Here is a 9783-nt window from a genome sequence, read left to right as displayed (position 1 = left end):
CTTTTATTCTTACAATAGCAGTTAGTAACTTGGTCTGATAATTCAAACAAATACATTCAAGATTCAAATCTCCATTCTTTCATAAAAAACTATTGAATTTTATAATAAATAATTAAAGGTAATAGCTTGTCAAACAAAGTCTCATAAAATGGTATATTTTGGTGCATCATCTGTGCAATGAGATTATGGTAACCCTAAACCAGCCTTCATGCTATAAGACAATAGGGTGCTACAAGATCATTTGGCACAAGCTAATATCCTCCAAAAAAATATTATAAATATTTGTAGCAGGTTTACAATTATTAATAGATGGTCTGTCAGAGGTGAAAAAAAAAATGTTACGGCAAATTAAAACACAAAGAGACTTGTCACGCGGGAGAGATTAATTTTAGGACAAAATTTAGTTATAAAATTGGTTATAGTTTTAGACTATTTACTCAATATCTTTTTATTAGTGGTGAATTTTGATAAATTTATTACTGAATTACATATTCTTTTTATATTCTTCATACTTGCAAAATTTTTAAAAAATTAAAAATTAATAGCTATATTATCAATAAATTGTTTAAATTGCAAGCTTTTTAACTTAAAATTATGTGTATCCGATTGACACAAAATTTGATATGTGTAAAGAACATACAATTTAACGGTTACATTTTTAAAATATGTAATAATTTTTATTTTATTGAATAAAATTGTAATATTAAATTACAACAAATTTTATACTAAGACTTTGTCCAATATTGTAGCTAAAAAAATGGTATACAATCATGTTAAGTGTGAACAAATTAAAAAAAAAAAAAAAATTAGAGTAGTATTAATTAAAAATAAAAAAGCCAAAACTCTAACGTGGCACCTTCTAAAACACAAAAACATAGAAAACACTAACGTGGAACGATGCAGTTGATCGTTGATAGTTAAATTCATTTAAACGTCTCGTTGCCGGAAAGAGAAAAAAAGGGTGGCCGCTGCACCGCTTGATCAAGATCCCATCCACTTTCATCAAAATTTGTGGGACCCACAAATAAGAACAAGATGTCGAATTTGGATGGGTGCGATCGATTTCAGCGGGCGCTAATGGAGTGCCACCGCAAGATTCCGGCCGGACCGGCTCGTGAAGCGGCTTGCAAGCACCTGAACCGGGCTCTGGCTCAGTGCCTGGTCTCTTTGGCTTGCCCCGACGAGTCGGAGGCGGTTCGGAGCCTCTGCTCCAGCGGTGGGACCGGTCTCAAGCGGACCCAATGCCAACAGGCCCAGCTCTCTCTCTCACTCTGCCTCTCCTCTCTTCAACAACAATAACAATGTAACGTTGTACTTCTTAGAAATGCTGATTTTTGTCTTAGGATTTCACTTTCTTTGTATGTTTTCGATTTTGTTAATATAAATAATTAAAAATAGGTTTTTTTTTTTTTTTAAGATAAATATATTTTCAGATTTAACGGTCCTAGAATCCACACAATAGCTGATATATTACAAACACATTGCTTGCCACAAAGTTTCCTTCAATCCTTGGGTCAAAAGCAGCTTATAATTTATGCTAATACACCATTGTTGAATGTTAACAAAGAGAGAGAACAATAATCATAGAGAGAGAGAGAGAGAGAGGATTATTCTCTTCATTTCACGTTCAAATTTTATGTTTTGGGTCCAAGTTTTAAATGACGTGATAGTCTTTACACTTTTAGATTTGTGAAATATAATCTGAATCATGAAATGGGCATAACTTGAAATGGGAGACTATTGTTTTTCATAGAGAAGAAAGAGGAAAAAAGTCATATGAAGATAATTTAACTTAATAAGAAGTGATTTAAGATTTCCCCAATTAAATTGAAAACAAATCATACTACACACATCATGGTCATTAAATACATAACAGATTATACAACCAATTAGCATATTATTTGTGCGTTTTAGTTAGCTCAATTGGTAAAGTTTCTGATAGTTGAATAAGAGATTTGGGGTTCAATCACTGCCTACGTCAAAAATTGATTGGTGTCTTGGTCTGATGATACAGAGCTATTATCAGGAGCGAATGTCATAGATTGAAACTCTGTCATGTTGAGAAAAGTAGTCATGTTAGGGCCAATAGGGATAATCTCAAATGGATCCATTGTAGGTTGGCTTTCACAATAATGCTGCTTGATGTGTTCCATGTTCACCAGTGCTGCTCATGCCTGGGATTTGGAAAATGTCTCAAAGTCTAAAAGGAGTATGATAGACCACAGAATATCCAAAATAGATTTGGATAATCCTGTATCAGTTTCTTGTGAACGGCATAAACCCGTGTTATTGAATTTGTAAGTTGCAACGATTTGAGCCATAAAAGAAACAAAGAAAAAGCCCAATGTCAGTGTGTCTATCATGAGGAGAAATTAAATTTGTTCAAACCAAAGCTGAAATTCTGGGATAAAGCTTACTTATTCAAAAAACTAATGGTCTTAAGACAAGGTGCAACTAAACTAAAGCTGAAATGATTTCATTTTTATAATTCTATTGTTACAACAAGGAGAAGGGAGAATTTGAGTCCTGGTTTTTTCTTAAAAAAGAGACTAGAGTCTAGACAATGTCACTGAGCTACAAGGCTTTCTTAACTAAAGTCGAAAAGATAAGACTTCAGAAATTATGATTGCCTTCCATTTTCTTTACAATCAAATGAAATGAAGCATTAGTTTAGAAAATCAAGTTTATTTATAAAATAATTGACACATACGACCATTTCAAATGAAAATGCAATTATGGCGACCAATTTTAATGATGTTCAGATGGTGCTACAGAATGACTTAGACTGTTCTAGGCCTGAAGATTTTACTTGCTTTTTTTGTGGCAGAAACAAAATTGCAACGAAATTACAATCCTAAGTGAGTACCTAGTTTTGCAATTTGCTCACTCTGTGGTTGCAATTTCAAACATTTGTTTTTAAACCTCAGAAATCTGAAAAGGATAAAGCACTTGTAAGTTTCACCTTCTATTGAATTAAACCTCAGACCAAGCCTTTTACATATCCAGTGGTCAGGTTTAGCTCCTGGTTCCTCTGTACATGAAGTAGGAAAAATCCAACCCATATGCTCATCAGTTTCCGTTGTTCTTTTCCACTTGGATTTAACTGATTGAGCAACAAACAGACAGTATTGATTTGGTCATAAGATTTTGATTCCACCTCTTTGGAACATACTAAAAGATTTGCTAACCATGAAACTGATGCTTTGCAAGTCCTTTATCTTCAAGCATGCAAGGCACCTGAAGGTTCAAAGGCAAGCATGATACATACAGATGATACCTTCCAACTTCTGCTGGAAATAGACAGCTTAAATATCGTGAAACAACAATATGGAATGTTGAAGCAGTTCAGATGAAAGCACCAGAATCTGATGTCTCATCCATTGCAGATTGAGCCACATATGAAATGAAGTAAAGAAGAATCCATAATTTAAGGAATTTATCATTACTTCCAGCAGTAAATACAGTCAAAATTATAGAAACATCTAACTATGGTTAGTAGCATAACTAATTAATGTATTTGAGAAGGCTGAAAAGTTATATTATAGGGAAAAAATAAAAAAAATAAAACAAAAAATTACAAGCATGCACCCAACAGTTAATTCCAAAGGAAAAGGAACGATGGATAAGAATCACAGGCTTAAAATAGTAATTGGCAATGGAGCTCCACAAAATATATAATAAGAATCACTGGCTTGTCATGCTGGTAGGCTTCAGAGCTTTTAAGTTATCAGCAGTAGGAAAAGGATCAACTATTGAAACTTGCTTTAGCTTCTCAGCTTTTCAATACAAAAAAAAAAAATTCACCCATCTTGATTGAATAATGGCTGCTAACCAATGCCTTTAGAAATCCTCTCAGACAAGTTAGAAGCAAGGGCATGGTTGTTGCTTTTGTAACATGCAGTCATAAATGCTGCAAAAGTCACAAAATCCACATTACTGTCCTTATTTAATAATCTATGAAAGAACAAAGCTGCTATACCCACTTTCCTCTCACTACAAAGCTTCCTGACCAAGGTATTAACTGATCGGATCCAGAGCTTTTTGTCTAGCCTTTCTAATATAATTATAGCAGTATCAGAATTATATATTTTGCAATACTCATAAGCCAATGTTAGCCGAGTAGCTTCACAAGGGGGAAGGCCCTTGTCTAGCGTGATATCGTATAACCAGCCACCGTGTACTACTTGTAGCCTAGCATGCCTGTATTTTAACTCTTAAAGAAAATGGATATCCTCATTCCATATTCCATTTATGTTTCCTTTTTTGATTTTAACTAACAAAACTTTGATATGCATTTCCCTCTTAAACAATTCCTTTCACATCTTTTCACTTTTTTTTTTTTTTGGTTGGCAGCATAAAAGAAAATCATTATTGTGTGCCTAACATTTGACAAAGACTGTTTCTTCTTATACGGGAGGTAGAAGTAAGTTACACCAGAGGACATAAGTACATAATAAGAAAACAAAAAGGGTTAAATGCAGAAGTAGAAGTAAATTACAAGGCTTGAAAGTAAAGCCCGTAGGAAAGTTGACTACTTTTCTGTACCAATTACAAGGCTTAGTTTGTTCATTTTCCAAACTATTGCTTTTTCCTGTCAAAGCCTAGATCCTACTGAGAAAAAAGAAGTAGGACTGGGAGGGATCGGAATATCCACGGTCCCTTCCAACATCAGTAGAACCTTCTTTATTGAAGGACGGAGTGATGACTTATCTTGAATGCACCAAAGTGCCACTTTACTATTCTCTCAAAATGTCTCTTGTCAACCTCTCCAGCATTGACTAGTTTACCTAGCTCACCAATCTCAAAGCAATGCCATGGCCATTCTTCAAGGATAGCTTCTTCCTTAGGAAGATTAGGTCCACATTCTTTCTACAACATATAATCTCCAACAACGCGACTCTAAAGCTATAGACACCTACTTTGATTGTCACTGGCGTCTTCCGATGCCACTTTGGTGCAACATATCCCCTTGTGCCTCTGATGTTTGTAAAGGTTTTTGTCTGATCTGGCTTCAACAACTTTGCAATCCAAAGTCAGGGATTTTTGCACACCTATATTCATCCATGAGTATGTTTTGAGGTTTTATGTCACAATAAACGATTTGTGGGATACACTTTTCAGGGAGATAAAGGATTCCTCTTGCTACATTGCAATATTTTTCCACTCTTTCATTCCAACAAGGTTGTTTTTCTAGTGTGAATAGTATATCTGCAAGTGACCATTGCTCATGTACTCATATACCAAAAGCCTATTCGGTCCATCATCGCAATACCCAAGTAAACGGACTAGTTTCTTGTGATGTGTTCTTCCAATAACTTTCATCTCAGTCTGAAACTCCATCACGTTCAGCCAACAACTTGTCTAGTCTTTTGACAGCTACAACCTTCTGGCCATTCCCTATTGTTCCTTTATAAACTGTCCCCAATCACTCCTTGACCAAGCTCTTCCTTGAAGTCATCTGTAACTTTCTCAAGTTCTACATAAGTAAATGATTGTGGAGCAATATCCACAATTAATACAATGTTTCCATGATTAGATATGCTTTTACATGCCCAAACACGGTTTCTGCAAATTGCAACTCCAGAAATTGCCAACACAATGAATGCAAAAGCAACTAGTGAAACACTGATAATTAGGATGTCCACACGAAGCTCTTTCTTGCTGGTGGGTTCTTTCTTGCTAGTGGTTTGAGATATACCTACCTTAATGACGGCTAAATATTTTTCACTTTGAATTCTTCTCCCAAATCTCAAAGGAAGCCTTTGTTTTTTGCACTCTCCATTTTTGAACAGCACAGCTTCACAGTTACAGTCTGCTAAACATGCTGTTTTGCAATCCTCTTCAGTTGGCAATAACAAAGTGGAAAAGTTAACATTTTCCCATGTGGTATTAGGAACTGCTACTATGTAATATCCCATGCTTTCGTCTCTACAACTTTCTGTATTGAAATTTCTTTCACAACCTGAGGTCCTTTTGTTTTGGTTAACATATGCAAATCCAGGAAGACAACTGCAATCAAAATCTTGATCTTTTGTTACACAAAATCCATTAAGACCACATGTACCTATAGGGTCACACTTATCAATATTAGATGACCATAGGACTGACCAATTACCATTCTGAATTAAATTGTATGAGTATAGTCTCAATATCCCATCAGCATCATTACTCATTAGGTAGGCTCTATCTTTCCTTGGATATCCTCCTTGAGTCAGATTATTGAGGTATGTGCCAGTGGAATTGAGTAGGTAGAGATGGCCATCATCATCAAGGCGTAGTGTCACATTACCTCCATTTCCATGTGTAGAAGAACTCCAGTAAGTGTATTCAGGCAGGAGTGTGGTTCCCACTGCATACAGCACAAGGTTTCCATCTCCTTGCATCACCAACCTAAATATTCCTGTTGATTGATCAGATTCTGAAACACTAGAATATAATGTAAAGTCTGAGAGATGCTGAGTGGCTAAGAAGGTATCAGTTGGGTGTTCAAAACTTTGCCATATTGTATTGTTATAGGAATTGAAGACAACAAAGTTGCCTGAATCAAGCATGGATGCTGATGTTACACCTTCAGGAAAAGTGGTAACGTTTGTCTCAGTGCCTTGTGCAGATTGCAGAACTATATTTCCATCAATTGTGAAACTCAATTTGACATCAGCAGGAACTGGGGGATTGTCTCTGTTGGCTGTCCAGAATATTGTCTTTTGAGGAATGCCAGCAAGAAAAGCTCCTACAGCATAGCCATTTCCTTGCTTGTAGAAACCAAAGGCATATAGACCAGAATTTGATGGCCATGAAGAGTTGGTGGTAGGTGTTAACAAAGAACCTGGCTTCACAATAGATTGCCCTTGTTGAGCTTCTGCTATGAAAATTGATGAGAAAAATGGAAGAAAGAAGATAGTTTCCATAGTGGAGAATAGGTCTCCTTGTGTTTTCCTTGAAACGAAAAATGAGCAATGACATTCAGGAATTAAGAATAAAATCCACTACAATATATAGTTAATAAAAAAAGCAATGGATGGATATATTATTTATCTCATATTATTAGACTTTTTCTTCCCTGGAATTCTCTTATTTAGACTTGGAATAAATGAAGACCAAATGTCTGCCTAACTTCTTTGAATCTCTGACTTACTGCTAAACGTGGCTGAGTTATGTATGGTGTTGTAATGGGTTCATTTTTTTTAAGTGTTGTTATTGAAATTTCTTTCTTGTGGAGTAAAATAGGGAGTGGTTTATGGTGGGGTTCAAAAATTTTCAAGTGTCTGGTAATTGAAAGGAAACATTTTTTTTATTCTTGTTGGTCATTAAAAGTAAGTAATATTGAGTCAATTGTGGAATGCATCAATGGAGTAAGGAGAAGTGTTTATGGCGTTGTTGAGGGTTTAGCTCTTTTTTTTCCTAACCGTTTGGGCTATTGAAAGGAATCATGTATGTATATATATTTTTTCTTTTTGCTCCTTATAAAATGATAATCATTGAGTTAATGGAGATTTGGTGCTCTAGAATAGATATGAGTAATGCCTATGAATAGGGTGAGTTGGCCTTTTTTGCAAGCTGTTTTGGAATGCATGGGTTTTAGTGGCAGGCCGAATAACATGTTCATGGAACTGTGTCTTATAAAATTTTGATCAATGGTAGTCTAATTCAGATAATACAACCTTGTAGGGGTCTTAGTTCTTAGCTGTGTGCGCCAATGTGCTGTCTTGTAAGTTAATGCAAGGTGAGGAGACGAAGTTTTGTAAACAACAACCTTCTAATTCTTGGGTGTGGAAGGATATCCTGCAAGCAGGACCCCTTCCCATTGGTCAAGGTAAATGGAGAGTGGGCACAGCAATACAGATTCCTCTTCTAATACCTGTCTGGTTTCAGGTTAGGAATAGTTGCAGTCATCCACTTGCAACATGAAGCTACTGCCTACTGTGGTCTATGTTACTCATACGGATACTGGTGCGTGGAATGAAGACTCAAGAAAGATTCATAACGAAAATACTGCTAAGGAAATTTTATCCATGCACATCTCAGAATTTGATTTGAGGGTTGAAATTATTCAGTGCACCCAGTGTATTACTGTTACGCCTTCTAATACACCTGTGTATTACATAATGGTGCCAACCCCCGATTTCTCATTTTGATAACCGTATCAACTAAGCCTCCCAATCTCAGTAAAAATCCTCACCATACACTGCATCATTTTGTGGACTCTTTATATTTCCATTACAAATCAATGCCACTGCACACACCATATAAAGCCGCATAAAATGGATAAACTTGGCAAACCCAATTGCCCGGCAGAAGAAACTCAAAGCCATCATCCAACCCGCCTCACTAGCAGGCGAAGCAACAACTGCAATGTTGTCTTCATGAGTCAAAGAATAAGTATTTAGCTGAAGACCAAGGCTTGGAGGTGACATTCTTAGGTGGGGTTTTTGGTAGTAATTTGGCTCTTAGTTCTTCCTAAACTAATGCACGTACCCTATAACTACCAAAATTGCTTCTATATGTAGTATGGCACAAAATTATGCTTTGACACTTCTTTTACACCATACTAAATATCTTTTACCAAAACACAGGACTACAGGAACTATTACAGTCGTGGAAAAAGTTAGATATATAAAAAAAAAAAAAACTAAAGCTTTATTTACACAGTTTTGCATACTACTTTTAGTTTTAAAATAAAAGGGGATGCGTAATCTTTACTAGGAATTCAATGATTTTGGCTGCATTCTTCCAAAGGTATTATAGCTTAACAATAGTATCTTCCTCTCTGTTGTTGAAGGATATATACCTGTTTGATGCTGTCGAGCTAGGCACCAGAACGTTTCTCCAAACTCAACTCCTCATGCTGCAGGAGGAACGTTCGCTCTGTTAACATTAAAAAATAAACAGCATTCCTGAGGGGTGATACGAAGTTAACAACATTAGTTATTGTGTAGGGTATACAGTTGTGATCGAGTAGAAATCCCACATCAAGAAAAAGTAAAGGATTGAGTATTTAATACTGTATAATATAACTAGGCTTAAACTTTTGGGTAAAATGGTGTCCTTATATCTTATATTAAGATCTTGATTGGAATCTCTCCATGGTATTATCTCTCCAAAAAGGATTAGAAATAGATATTTGGAAAGGGCTAATGATTATCATACATTTGCTATTGCACACTTACACACTGCCACATGGACTGAAAAATCATATTTTCAAAACACGATTTCAAAAAGAGTGTGTATAGAATATGCAATAGAGAGTGTGTAACAAGATTTTTCCTTCGGAAAATGCCATGGATTAGTCCCATCCTATCCCGTCTCTTAGTTCCCCTCCCAAAGAGCAAACCTGAGCTTGTTTAATTTGATCTTAACAATAGGAATGGTGTTGGGGACTGTTAGACATTTATAGGGTGATTCAAATCACGTATCTTAATCCTTTCCATGGTCTCATATTTTGTAAAAGAGTACAGAGATTTGGAAACTTGTTTATATGCGCTAATATGGACACAGATTATTAAAAAACATGCGGAAAACTCACCTTTATAAGTAGATTTTCCTGATTTCATTGGAAGTTTGGAAAATTGATAACTCATATAGAGAAGAGTACTGAAATTTGAATATGGATTAGCATTGGCCATCACCCTAACAACTTTCGTTTTGGCTAGCTATGTACTAATTGGTAAAAATAAAAGCACTAAACATGATCCAGACAGAGAAAAAGCCATTACCTATTATCAGTTAGCCAAATTAAGGTCCTGAGAGGAAACTATTCAATTTTGCCATTTTAAGATATATGAA

At 35.6% G+C, this 9783-nt stretch overlaps 1 protein-coding gene and 1 pseudogene across 1 annotated transcript; one reads left to right on the top strand and one right to left on the bottom strand.

Moving 5' to 3' along the window:
* Positions 1–855: 855 nt before the first annotated feature.
* On the top strand, positions 856–1506 carry LOC112035558 (uncharacterized). The gene has a single exon (XM_024068380.2). The coding sequence runs from the start codon at positions 1036–1038 to the stop codon at positions 1297–1299; it is 264 nt and encodes an 87-aa protein (XP_023924148.1). The 5' UTR covers positions 856–1035; the 3' UTR covers positions 1300–1506.
* Positions 1507–4590: 3084 nt separating this feature from the next.
* On the bottom strand, positions 4591–6963 carry LOC112035592 (G-type lectin S-receptor-like serine/threonine-protein kinase LECRK1; annotated as a pseudogene).
* Positions 6964–9783: the final 2820 nt, after the last annotated feature.

The sequence above is a fragment of the Quercus suber genome, unplaced genomic scaffold (assembly GCF_002906115.3).
Source record: "Quercus suber isolate HL8 unplaced genomic scaffold, Cork oak 2.0 scaffold_947, whole genome shotgun sequence".
In the NCBI taxonomy this organism is placed as follows: Eukaryota; Viridiplantae; Streptophyta; class Magnoliopsida; order Fagales; family Fagaceae; genus Quercus; species Quercus suber.
The sequence above is the reverse complement of the archived record's forward strand: the minus strand, read 5'-3'. Positions and strand labels throughout refer to the sequence as shown.